This window comes from Echinops telfairi, unplaced genomic scaffold (genome assembly GCF_000313985.2).
Source record: "Echinops telfairi isolate 266 unplaced genomic scaffold, ASM31398v2 ScPeMD7_7468;HRSCAF=8506_0, whole genome shotgun sequence".
NCBI lineage: Eukaryota > Metazoa > Chordata > Mammalia > Afrosoricida > Tenrecidae > Echinops > Echinops telfairi.
The window spans coordinates 50,358,186-50,372,673 of NW_022111369.1; the positions used below are offsets into that span (position 1 = coordinate 50,358,186).

Below are 14,488 nucleotides of genomic sequence, written 5' to 3' on the forward strand. Positions count from 1 at the left end.
AAAAACTTGCATCATGATTGCTTCCTTTGACCATACTTATGCAATCTGTAATGGTTAACAAATAACCTGAGATGCTGGGCCACATGAAGAAAAAGAAGTCATCGAGATTGGAGGGAGGCTTGTGAACAACTTGTGTTGTGCAGATGACAACATAATCCCTGCTAAAGGTGAAGAGGACTTGAAGCCCTTGTTGATGAAGACCAAGGAATGCAGCCTTCACTGCGAATTGCAACTCAATGTAAAGAAGACTAGACCAATGGAAGTATCATCATAAACAGAGAAAAAACTGAACTCATCCAGGTTTTCATGTTTCTCAGGCCTGCAATTAATGTAACCCATGGGAGCCACAGTCAAGAAAACAATTACTTATTTCATTGGGCAAATCAGTTGCACAAGATCTTTAGTGTTAAAGAGAAAGAATGTCACTAAGTAAAGATATTTTTTTAATTAACAAATAAAACACAAACTTCTTTATTCTTTTATTTTATTGAGTTACAACATTTCACATGTCTTGCCAAATAGAGTTTGATCCCCTACTCAACACTACCAGCTGTGCCACACATTATTATTTCTTTGACAATGTTCTCCAAATAACTTATATTCCCAGAATGAGTATGAAATATCACATATTAACCCGTTAAAACTTAATGTCTTAGAAGTTAAAGCATCAATAAGAGAAAGCTGAAAGGATTCCTGCTGTTTTCTGTCAAAGGTAGGTCGCTGTGTCAGCGGTCTTCATTTATAGCCATAAATGTGACTTTTATCATCAGATATTTCTACAATGGCGGAAAGTTACAGCATCATATATCTCATCTGACAGATATTTATCTAGTTTTGGATGCTCTTTACAGAGTATTATTGAGGCCTTTCAACTTTTACAAAATATTTTTTACAAGTTGAACATTGGTATTATTTATATTTTAGTGGTTATCCCATCTTATTTTGTTATTTTTATTGTTGTTTGGGTGAAAGTTAACAGAGCCTCTTCATTTGCTGTGTTAGTCCAGGGTCACTAGAGAAATAAAGTCATAGACACTCATATGTGTATAAGGAGGAGCTTTATATAAGAGAGCAATTACATAGTGAGAAAACATCCCAGTCCAGATTAAGTCCATAGTCTGATGGTAGCCCGTATGTCGCATATGAGTCTGTAAACTCCTCTGCAGACTCACGTACCACATGCAATGATGCTGAATGCAGAAAGATCATAGGCCAGTGGTTGGAAAGTCTTGTGGATCCAGTGGCAGTAGAAGCATCTCAGTGCTGGCAAGGGTCTCCATGCTGTTCCTCCAGCTCCAGGACTCTGGCTTCATCAGTGTTGCTCCATGTGGCTAGCCAACAGCAATGACTCTAAAGGAGAGTGTGTGTCCCACCTCCAGGGAGGAAGACTGGAGTTCCCAGAATCCTCAGGAGAAGGCCATGCCCACACAGAGGCCTCATTGACTATGACCTGATGGGCCGGCTAGACTTCACTCAAGTTGACAGTAATTTATGTAACTGCCACATTTCCCATAAAACAGTGTTGTGTATATAAATTTGTTCAAACACGTTTGTTTTGTGGCATTTGATCAATTACCTCAATGTAACCATATTCTTCCCCTTTTTAAGCCTCTGATATTTTGCTTTAGTTTGTCCCTTTTCCTGATTTCTAAACTGTGTTTTGGGGCAAATATAACCCGTTGGGTCTCATAGTGATTATATTGAGGAGTGCATTTTCCCTGGTATTGTCATTCACTTTAAAGACCTGTCTATTGTTTGGCTGAGAGATGATAGGGGGTGAAGTAAAGGCATTCAATCTCAGGCTTTAAGATTGTCTCAGGACCACCTTCTATCACTCTAGTCCCTATAAAACCAGTAAGTGAGGTCTTTTTAAAAGTTTTTTGAAACTTGTTCTACATGTTTTCCCTTCATCTCTGTCCAGAAATTTCAATAATGGTCCTAGTACATTGCTAGGTAATGGTAACTGGGAAACCATTATCTTTGGGATCTGGGTGGTAGAGGCTGGGGTTTCTGTGGTGCAATAGTTCTTTGAACTAATTTTTGGGGTCTTTGATTTTCTATCCTCCTCTTTGCTCTGAAAGAGTCCAATTTTTGCACGCACTAGGAGGTTTTTCAGAGATCCAGAAATGATTCAACAAAATGATCAGTGTGAAATCATTTCAAGAGGTCGCATATGGTAAAAACTGATAGTATTGAAGGTAGAAATCTAAACTACATTAAAGGCAATAGAAATTAATAGCATACTAATTGAAACATTTTAATAAATGGATGCTGTCCTGGAACAATCACTGGTTGATGCCAATTAATTTACTCATTGAGATCTTGTTCATAGATCAAGAGGTAGTAGTTAAAAGAGAACAAAGATGCTAAATTACTTAAAACTGGAAAATTTATATCTGGGTTACATCTTTTCACCATATTTATTCAATCTGCATGGTGGAAAAACTAGTTTGGGAATCTGTACTATATGCTGAAGAAGGCAGCATCAGGATTAAAGGAAGTCTCATCAACAGCCTATCATATGCAATTGACACAACTTTACTTGCTGCTAGCGAAGAGGACCAAAAGAAATTACTGTTGAAGATCCAAGACTACAGCTTCAGTGTGGATTGCAAATAAATGTAAAGGAAAAGAACACCTCTCAACTGGACCAAGAGATAACATCATAAATGGAGAATAGTCGAAGTTTTCAAGCATTTGGTTTTGCTTGGATCCCCAATCCGTGCCTGTGGAAGCAGCATTGAGAAAATCTGCTGCAGAAGATCCATTTAAAGGGTGAGAAGCTCTTAGTACTCACTCTGACTACTAAGGGACGGCTGCACTATAGATGCTTTTCTCAATTGTCCCATGTTGATGGCAAAGCTAAGGAAGACTGCAGATTTGCCCAACGTGTCATTTGATCTCTCGACTGCTGCTTTCCTTGTGGATGCAGCCAGATGAAATTGTCACCAAGAAATCGTGGAAGTAGCTACCAAGAAATCAAAAGGTATGCTGCGTTGACCAACTGATGGAAAGAGATCCATATCTGTGCCAATTTTAAATAAAAGTGATGGAACAAAATGTGAAAATCTTCAATCATTATCATTCGTATCACATTTAAGTAAACATTACTTAATATAATTCAGAAATATTTGCAGGCATATATCAGCAGGAAACTCAGAAATTCAAGTCAGATTCCAAAGGGAACATGCAATGAAAGATATTGTTAATTTCATATGGATCTTGACTGAAAGTATAAACACATCAAAGATGTGTTTGTCTATGGTTTATTGACTATGCAAACGTATTTTAGGGCATAGATTATAATAAATTATGGATAGGATTGCAAAAACTTAGAATTCCACAACATTTAATTGTGTTCATTGGAAACATCCAAAGAGGTGGTTTTTAAATATAATAAAAGTTAATTGAGTAGTCTAAAATCAGGCACGGTGTTTTATCTTTTCACTCTGCTCAGTTAATCTGCACATAGAGCAACAATCTATGAAGGGGAATCATAGGAAGCAGTATGTGACATTACAGTTGGAGAAAGACTCATTAACAACCTGTGTATTAAGATGACACAAGTGGAGCAAATATTAGTTGCTAAGGATTTCATTTTACTTGGGTCAGCAATAAGCAACTATTGAAGCAGTACTCAAGAACTCAAAGGATGCATTGATTTGGCAAATCTGATATAAAAGCCATATTTAAAATGTTAAAAAGGTAAGTTGTCACCTTGAGCACTAAGGTGCATCTGACTTAAGCCATGGTATTTTGAAATTTTTTAAATTTTATTTTATTGGGGGCTCTTATCTTATTTTATTACAGCTCTTATCACAATCCACACATAAATCCATTTTGTCAAACACATCTGTATATTTGTTGTCATCTTTTTCAAAATATTTTCTTTCTACTTGAGCCCTTGGCATCAGCTCCTTATTTTTTACCCTCCCTCCTCCGCCCTCCTTCCTCTATGCCCCCTTGATAATTTATAAATCCTTCTTCTTCTTTTTTCCCCCATGTCTTACACTGACTACTGCCTCATTTCACCCACTTTTCTGCTGAAAAGGCATGGTATTTTTAATCGCCTTATATGCATGTGAAATCTGCACAATAAATAAGGAAGATTGTAGAAAAATCGAAGCCTTTGAATTATGGTGTTTGTGCAGATTGAATATACAGTGCATAACCAAAAGACTGAACAAATTTGTCTTAGGAGAAGTACAATCTGAATGTTCTTTAGAAATGGGGACTTTGAGAAGGCCCCTCATGTTCTTAGGATATGTTATAGAAATGACCAGCCACTGCGGAAGAACATACTGCCTGGTAGAGCAGAGGTCAGTGCAAGAGAAAAAAGCAACTGGATGGACCAACACAGTGGAGGCCACAAAGACCTCCTATAATAATTGTGAGAATGCAGCAGTGCCTCATTCTGTTTTACATAAAGTTGTTAAGAATCGGTACCAACTCCATGGAATCTAACCACAAGAAAAACTTCTAGTAAAGTTTTAATTCCATGTTTTCTCAGCATGTTTTCCCATTCTTCTTCTGATACTTTCTAAGTAAGTAGCATTTTGCTGATCATTTATCTTCTTAGTTACTTGGTTTCTGATCTTTAAGATAGGGATACTAATATTTCCTACCTTATATTATTATTGTAAAAATTTAAATCGACATTTGTGAGATATGTAGAACAGTAATTAGAATTGGCCAGATATGTGCACATACATTGATATGAAATAATTCTTGAGAGGTATATTAAACTGTTGAGGATCGGTCATGTCCCTGTGAGGTGCCATCAAGTCCCTTCTGACCCACAGTGACCCTGTGAACAACAGAGCCAAACACTGCCCCGTCCTGCACCATCCTCACCATGTTCCTGTGCCCAAGCCCCTGTCACAGCCAATGTGTTCATCCAACTCAGAATAACACAGTGGTGCTTGTTATAGGAAGATTCTTAGAATTTATACTTATGTTGTGAGTGTTTTTACGCCATGTTCAAAATATTTATTTCTTTGACTTTAATGCTTTCTTTCCATAGTTTTAAAGAAGACTTAAAATTTTTCAATTAAAAAATAAAACTAAACTATACCTGAATAATGATTTATCTTACAGTAGTGGAATTTGCTATGCAAAGTGTGGTGAAGAAATTAGATGGTGCCCGGCTATCAGAAAGAAAAGCAGCTGGGATCTCAAAGGCTTGTATTCGAACAAGCAGCCATCTAAGTGAGGCATCAACTAAGTCCACGTGGAAGCAGCACACCAACCTGTGCGGTCCAAGGATTGTAACACATAACCCAAATCTAAAGATAGGCAATGGTGTTAGGGATTAAATTGTGAACACCTGGTTTCCAGAAGCTTGTGGATGACAGTGGAAGCCCAAAAGCCCCGTGCAGGGTTCACACAGGTAGTAAGTAGTCTCTAGTGATTTCCATGTGAGAATAAGTAGGGGTTGTAAATAGCCCTATTACCAGACAGAGAGCACTGTAAAGTCGAATATGGCCGAGGTAGTCATGTCAAAATGTAATCTCTTATCATCTGATCTCCTTTTTGACCCATTTTAAAGTTGTTTCAAATAAAAAAGAAAAATGAAGGGGAAATTCTTGTAGATCAAGCCCCTGGTGAGTCCCCTCTGACTATGGATCAGGGTGAGAACAGCCTTGCTACCACGCAGCATGCGCTGGAAAGCGGATTGTGGCAGATGCTGTTGGGTAACATTTAGCACTCTATTATTTTATCTCCCCTATGGTCCACTTACATTTGCCCTAGTTTTCAACTGAGGTTCTCATCTGTTTTACTTTGTTATTGTTTTTGGTTCAAAAAAATAGTTTTCGCGTATGAAATCCAGGATAGATAAATCTGTTGGGACAGAATTTGGATTAATGGTTCTTCGGGGGTATGGCAGGTGAAGGAGGGAGGGGATTGAGGAGCTAATAATTATAAGTCGAAGAATAATTATAAGTTGGGGTGAAGAAAATGTTTTCTAAAACTGATTGTGGTGATGATAGTACAATTCTTCTTTATGTGAGTGAACTATTGAATTCTAAGATAGGTGAATTGTATGCCAATAAAAATGTTATTAAAAGAATGATTTATGTATCAATTAAGTCCAATAAAAAACATAACAACCAAAAAATGTCATGAGATTGGTATTTTTAATAAAAGAGAATGAAATGATCATGAAAAAAGAAAGAATTTTCTGTAGAGTTCTTCATTTTATGTACCAGTATCTGAAAAAAAGAAAATGACAGTTTTATATATGAAAATTAACAAATTGCTTGTACTCAAGGCAAAAATTAAATTGCACTTTTAGGAAATCAGTGGGTTTATCTTTGTTTTTGTATTATTTATTCCTCTAATAATTTATTTTAAGTACAATTTGTACTACAGTTCATTTACATATATGTGGGTATTATACTGGATATTTTGTGTGGGAGTGAATATGGTGTTCAGACCAACAATATCTCCTGAAATTGAGTTATTTGAAGCAGAATAAATATTTTTATTAAGAGCCTATTCTCCTAACTTATCATTTCTTTTCTTTCCCACCATGAATAAGTAATTAATATATTAAGCAAAAAATATTCACTGAGTAACCTTTCCTTTTATACAGTAATAAAATAAAAAATTGAAAAGGAATATAGTCGAGGATTAACTCAAAACTGAAGGATTTTAATTCCTGTGGCAATTGCTCTTCTTATGACACCTCATGAGCAAGACTCCCCGCCATCATGTTTGTATATTAATTCTACTTTCGTTATCGATGCAACTCATCACAACTTCCAATGTAGTTGAGAGTTCAATCAAACCTTCCCATTTTTCTGTACAATGAATATTTATGACAATAAATTGGAACAACTCTGAAAAAGATGACAAGAACAAGAAGTTGGAACAAAGGGGTCCACGTTTCTTGCACATTGCTTAATCAGATGACTAGGCGATCGGCAGGCCAATGGACCATTTTGGCCAGTGAGAAGGGCAGAGGGGACTGAGAGATGCAGAACGTGGGACTTCAGGAGCAATGGTTCTTCGTAAAGCATAAAGAGAGAGGCTGGAAGGATAACATAAAGGATGACCATTTTACAAACAGTGCCTCCCCTTGAGCATAATTCCACCCCTTTCTCCCATATGAAATGTATTCTACCTATTGACCACAATTAATGTAGAAATGACAAAAAACAATCAATTTAGGTCACTTTATCGAAGTCTATAGTTATTAAAACCCCCAGTTCCTTACACAAGACATAAGTTCATATTTTCAGAGGTTCTGAGGTAGCAACTACCAGGACTTATCCATATTCCACCTTCCTTTTCTCATGTAGTAAAAAAAAAAAAATTCAAAGATGGTTTCAGATGATAAGATTTAGTCAATTTACTCTAATATTTTTAATCACATTCATATGTATGACTTACAGAAACAAATGCATGGTATTCTCTTGTCTAGAAAATTTCAATTCTGTACCTAAAAAATAAAAGAAAAAAAGATTTTCATATGTGATAAAAATATTTTATTTTATGGTATTAGGCCTAACATTTTCTGAATATTCTTTCTTTTGGGGGAAGTTGTATACTACTGATCTTCATAATTCATATTCAAATTTTACTTCCACATTTAGCTTTTTACAGAGAGAACTGGTCATACCACTCTTCCTTTTGAAGATTCTTAGTATATTCCTTTCATAATAAGATTATTTTCAAGGACCTTTATTATCATTTTCTGTGTTTTTATACACACGTTGAAGAAACATACAGGGTGAGTGTGTTAATGCTTGAAGATTTAGAGACTAAAGTAGTTCTTTTATGTTTCCAAACAACCGTTCAACTTAATCTCTTGGTATCATTCTTTATCTTTCTTTTACTTTGTTGTCGAGATTTGCTGGGCATATATCATTTCTACAATTTCGACATTTATAATTTAGTGACAAGGATTACATTCTTTGAGTTGTATACTCCTTCTTACTGACGTTTTCTTATGTTCCTCTTCCGTTAACATGAGCACCAAGCTCCCAGCTCACTGCCCTCAAGTCGGTTTTGACTCCTAGCATCCCTGTAGTGCAGGGTAGACCTTCAGAGGTGGGTTTCTGAGACCGTGACCCCTTAAGGTAGCAGAAAACTCCATCTTTACCTGTGAAGCGGCTGGTGGGTTTGAACTGCAGTTAACAGATGAATGTGCAATTAACTTGTTTTGGTTTTAACTCAAGCACACTGTCCCTTAAATTTCCTATTAGATCTTTCAAGTTGCGGATGTCACTTTGATCCTACATAAATATAGTTTAAAAATTCTGATGCTCAAGAGAGATGTTTTTACTATTTAATGTAAAATATTGTTTGGATTTAGGATCCCCGATGGTGTTGTGTATAAGAATGCTAGCCTACCAGTGACTCCTTGGGAGAAAGATGAGGCTGTTTATTCCTGTAAAGTTTTACAGCCTCAGAAACCCCAGAGAGCAATTCTACTCTGTCCTATGGGTCATGGTGAGTCTGAATTCTCTCAGTGACTGTGGTTTATTGCTTGGTTTTAACCAGATTCCAGGGGATATTTTTGGTTTATGGTTTCAAGATTATCTCAAGGCAAAGCCTCAGGAGCTTATTCCAGCTTTCGTGGCCGCAGAAAATAAGGAGTCCATCAGAATAGGACAATGTGTTCTGCATATTACACTTTTGATCTGTATTCTGCTCTAAAATCTCTAATAAAGTTTTTCAGTCATTGTAGCCAGGTACCATCCAGTTCTGGTCACAGGCAAAGGAGTCAGTCATTTACGACGCCTGGAATCAATTAGCCACATACAAACATTTATTCTTCCTATTCCTGACTTCTTCCTCTGTCTATTCAGGTGGATATAGATCAACAGTATCAATTGTACATTCGATGGTTACTTGCTGGCTTTTAAGATTCCAGGCAACAAATAACCTAGAGTAGAAGGATGAATTACAATTATAATGCCGTTAACTGGGATGTCCCATGAAACCATGACCCTAAACTTCAAAGCCAAGGAACTAAATTTCTTGAGGTATGTGGTTGTACATAAGAAGCCTCAATAATGACTATTGGTTGTTGTAGATGTATTCTCCAAGCAACTTTAGACAATTTAATTTTTTACAAGTGTAAAACTGATTGACAGTGATTCTATTAATCAACTGTATAACCCTTGCTGAAAATTAAAACTAGTTGCCCCTTCCTCACTCTCACTCTCATCCTTGTTAATCATTAGTAAACCTTGGTGTTTATTTATTTATTTATTTACCTGTTCGTGTATGCTACATGGGGAAAATTACAGCTTTTTATGTGGACTGACTATAGAGTACAGCTTGTCCCTAGAGTTAAGAACATCTTTGTAGGTTGGAATACCATTTTCCCAACTAGACAATATATTCTAGGAGCTCACTGTTTCTTCAATATTTCTCATTAAGTAATTGTTTTGTTTCCAAAAACTCAGACATGTTATGCTTCAGGTCAAGTTTAGATAACTGGAATCAGATTAGTCTCTTTCTAGAACCTTTTTGCAGGTCCAAAAATATGTGACCTCCTGAAGAGGTCAATAGTAGTCTGTGGAGGGCAGTGATCCTGAAAAGAAGGGAATCAAACCCTAGGTTTGGTATAGCTAATTGCCTAGGGGGGGGATTTCATGTCTTGGCACAGGGAAGGAGAAGGCCAACCTAGTCTGAGGGTCTCCCTGAGTTTAGGAGAATGAGACACGAATCCAAGAATTTCAGGAAGCAGAGGGCCTGTGAGCAAACAGAAGCACAGAGACCTGGGTACCAAACTGTAGTGATATTACCACCCGTCTTCAACTGAGTGTTAATCATGCATCTAAATAAACCACCGGAGGCCCAAGAGATCAATGCCTGAGTGGAGAAAATGGGACAGTGTCTGGTTCCTGGAACTTACATAAGACTGACAGTCTTGAGTTCCATAATTAAAGTATTAAAAAAAACCAAAAACCTCAAAACTCACAGGACCCAGACTTTACTGTTCATAATGGCCTTCACTCAGTAATGAGAAAATTTAGTCTTAAATTAAATAATGCTCTTCTTTCCTATCTATAGAAACTTAAACACAGCATCCTAAAGCTTTCCCAGAATAAAGCTCAAAATTATGTATCGTGATGCAAAGATAGCTAGCACTCAATAATAAACCACTCACAATATCTGGACTTAAGAAAGAAACTGGCAAGTCATGCAGAAAGCTTGGAATATATGACACATAATAAGGAGAAAAATCAATAAAGTAGCAACTGACCTAAAAATAACAGAGCAATTAGAAATGATAGATATTAAAACAATTATTCAAATTGCATTCCACATGTGTAATCTGTTAGAAAATGTAAACATTGAATATATATGCAAAAGATGTAAAAAATTTAGAAAATAATCTGAAATGAACTTTTATATATAAAACAAATAAATTATGAAATTTAAAATAAAACATTTGGCAACAACAGCAAAAAGATTGAGAGAAAGTGTTAGTAGATTCTTACACTACATGTAAAGTCTTTTAAAGGACCACTTTGATCAGATCAAGATACATATAATAAACCCTACAACAACAGATAAATGATAACACGCATATATAAACACACAACTGAATTAAAACAAAGGAAGGTGGAAAGAAGAAAAAGGGAAGATAAAATGAATGTAACAAATAGAAGACAAAGAGAACCATGGTATATTGAACCCTACCATAACACTATCACATGAAATGTCAATGACCCAAATACCCCAATTAAAAGACACAGGTATGCAGAGTGGTAAAAAGAGAGAGAGAGAGAGAGGATAGTCTATATGCTGCTTACAATAAAACTGACTTAAATATAAAACAAAAATAGCAAAAAAGGATGAAAATTAAATCATGCTGACCTGAATAAAAAGAAACTGGAGTGGCTATATTATTATCAGAAAATAGAGGTTTTAGGGCAAAAATATTACCTCTATTACTAAGTATAAATGAAGTAATTTTACACTAATCAAAGAGCCTATTCATTCAGAGGAATGAATACTCTTAATTGTTTACTTGCTAAATAACAGAGACTTAAAATCTCAAAGGAAAAAGTAATGTATTGCAAGTAAAAATAACAAGTTTATAAACTTGGGTCAGCTCAGGATGCTATGAATCTTTGAGGACCACAGAGCAATAATTTTCATAGACTTTCTCGACGTACACAAGCTGGTCAGGAGGCTTTTCATGAAAAAGGGTTTAAGGAAACGGAAACTTGCATCGATGAGCATAGGGCCAGGAAAAGCTGTGGTCAGCCTTTGAAGGCAGCGGGGTCTGTCCTCCAAGAATTTCATCGGCAGATCATTCCCTTCGGGGATGGGCTATGGAAACAGCCCATTCAGGAACATGTAAACCTAGATGGAGGATATGTCGAGAAGCCATGGCTTCACATATTGATAGGTTTGTTTGCTAAAGGTTTCTATCATTTTGAAGCAATAACTTCTGACTTACCCTCATATTTTGGGGGCTTCATTGCACCCCTACAATTCTTATGTATTAACTTGGTAGGGTGCAGGCAACCTACCTTGTTGAGGGAATCACAAGGCCGAAGTTCTGGGGTAGGAGAGGTGGCTGCAGTAGGGGTGGGCCCCGCAGGCTCCGTGACCAAACGTTCACTTTCTGCAGGTTTGGCTATGGCAGGTCGAGCAGCAGGTGCTGCAGAAACTTCCGAATTACTTGAGGGAAAAACAAAGCGGGGAGGCCCAACACGAGGAAGAGGAGGAGGTGGAGGAGGAGGAGGGGTCAACCTAGTGGCTGTGGGAAAATCAGGGATGGGATAAGTAACAGGGGCCCCAGGAACAGTGAGAACCCAGGGATAGTTCGGGACCTGCATAGTAGGTTTATAAAAGTCAGAGTACTTTGGGGCATTGTTCTGCGAGGGATAGTAAGGGGAAGGGAAAGAATTGGTTGGTGGGTTATAGGGCCTGTTCAGAGATGGATGGAGTGGGTAGCGATGATAGTCATTGTAATCCTAAAGGAGAAATGAAAAAGCCCTTTAAAGTTAGTCATGTTTAGCCTTATATAGTACTCGTGTTATTGTGATTACGTAGAATAATGGATGACAAGATATGACAGGGCTTCAAAAACTTCATGACCAAGTTCCATTGTGTGCTGATTCCACTTTCCGCACACTTTTTGAAGCATATGCACACACACTCACACACACATCTGTATGTGTGTCTACATATATACCCAGTTTAATTCCTTTCCTAAAGTGAGTGTGCTTTCATACTTCGTGAAATCAGAGACAACCGTTTCTTAAGAAAACTAAATAGGCCTCAAATTGAGGGGGGGTATTTTGTGTTTAAGAAAATTGTAAGTTATCACCGACTCCATTCAGATACATAGATGCACCCATAAGGGGTCCAAGGCTGTGAGTCTTCATGGAAGCTCTCGGCTCCACCTTTCTCCTGCAACATGGCTGACAGCTTCAAACTCTACTAACCACTGCACCCCGGGGATCCTTCTGGTACCCGAGAACCTGCAGACTTTGCCAGCCTGATGAGGGCAAATGGGAAGGAAAGATCATATACATGATAGTGTTGGCATACAAAGATAATTCCGGGCCTCTTCCTTCCACTGCCCTCAGTTTCCTCCGGGTTCCTAAAGTGTCCCACTGAAGCACTGTTTCAGTGATAGACTGACTTTGATAGACTGACTTATCAAAATGTTCGCTCCTACTTGGCCTTCAATCTTAAATTTTTTATAAAGGGGAAATCAAAGTGTATGTGGATTTCTGATTACTAACTTTTTGTATTTCATTTCCCCTGGGATATTAGTGTTTGAAATGAGTAGCTTACTAAGGTAAAAGCTGCACTTACTATCAATATTTCAAATGATGCCATTTAGTAGAAAGATTTCTACATTTCTCTCCATTTACTCTAGGTGCTCAACTGCGAACTAAAATTTGGGAAATTCAAATATACTCTTAGATGAATCATAAGACAGCTTCCTCTTTTCCCCACCAAGACGACGGTGGGTTTAAAACCCCGACTTTGTGGTTAGCAGGCAAACAGCTAATAATTGTACCACCGAATCTTTCTGACTCAGAGAGACCTTACAGGACATGGAGAACTGCCCCTGTGGGTTTCAGAGGCTAATTCTTGACAGAATTAGCAAGTCTCATCTCTCTCCCAGTGAGGAGTGGGCGGACGGCTGGCTTCATGGTTAACAGCCCAGTGTTTAACCCATTACGCCACCACAGTACCTGGTGGCGCCACCAGGGCTCCTTTATATTTGGGGAGGGAGGGAGATTTCTCTGACATACATTAGGATAAGCCAAACTCTATACAGGTATTATTCTGTTTTCTTTTGCCGACCAGATTGCCGGAATGGGTGTGTGCTTTGTTGTCCAATTGTCACATGTGAAAGGACTATGTATCTACTTTTTATTTCTTACTTTTAGAGTCTTATCCATTTTTACTACTTTGAAAATCATTACCAAAAAACAAACTCATTGCCATCCAGTCGATTCCTCTCACAGTGACCCTATAGGACAGGTTAGCTGTCCCTCTTGTCTTTCTCCTGCAGAGTGGCTGACCTTGAGGTTAGCGGTCCAAAGCGAAAGTACCATGGCACCACGGCTATTTAAAAACTCCAAACCAAACTCAGCGATTTGATGCCTACTCATCGCGACCCAATATAGGTAGCTGGTCTCAGAAACTCACGGGGGCATTTCTATCCTGTCCTATTGGGTCTCAGTGAGGGGGCCTTGGAAAGACTTTGCTATCGCTCCATCCCGTAGCGAGCCTATGCACAACAGAAATGAAACACTGCCTGGGCCTGCGCCATCGTCACAATTGTTTCTATGAGCGCCCATTGATGCAGCCACTGTGCCACTCCGTCTCGCTGAGGGCCTTCTACCTCCACTTTACCACACGTGAGGTCCTTCTTCAGGGCCTGGTCTCTCCTGACAACATGTCCAACATACGTAAGGCAAGTCTTGCCATCCTAGCTTCTAGCACTGCCTTCTTCCAGTGGAGGTCTGTCTGTCCTTTCAGCAGTCCGTGGCACTTGCGCGGTTCTGCCCCAGCACCACAATTCAAACGCACATTCGACGGAAGTCATTAAGTCTCTTCGAATGTACCCTCTTGACTCCTTGGAACCAGGGATGGAACCTCCTTGTGGGGAGAAGTCGACTTTCTGTAATTTGATGCCGAAATCCACTTCCTTAAAATTAACTACATGGGAATTATGGTCTCCTGATATTTCCTTTTACTTCTCCAGCCCATTGTTTTTTATTAACTCACCTCATTTATTATCCATCTCAGAAAATACAGTTTTTATTTTGCTGATTTTTAGAAATCATTTTGAAAAATTCAGCATCTCACTCCTCAGTTCTACTAACACTGCTTCATAACAAACACTATGATAAATATCATTAATATGAATCTCTGCTTGGCCACTGGAGACCCCCTTGCAGAGGGGTCTCAGGGAGGAGATGAGCAAGTCAGGGGGCGATGTAGCAACGATGAAAAATACAACTTTCCTCTAGTTCCTAAATGTTTCCTC

General features: G+C 38.1%; 1 protein-coding gene across 1 annotated transcript in view; it reads right to left on the reverse strand.

Annotated features, from left to right (window-relative positions):
• Positions 1-7,432: 7,432 nt before the first annotated feature.
• PRR27 (proline rich 27) overlaps positions 7,433-14,488 on the reverse strand; it is a 7,967-nt gene continuing 911 nt past the window's right edge. Inside the window, exons 2-3 of the mRNA XM_004703356.1 lie at positions 11,502-11,948; positions 7,433-7,444 (exon numbers count right to left, since the gene is read on the reverse strand). Of these exons, the coding sequence (XP_004703413.1) occupies positions 7,433-7,444; positions 11,502-11,948 (459 nt within the window). The remainder of the gene's footprint in view (positions 7,445-11,501; positions 11,949-14,488) is intronic.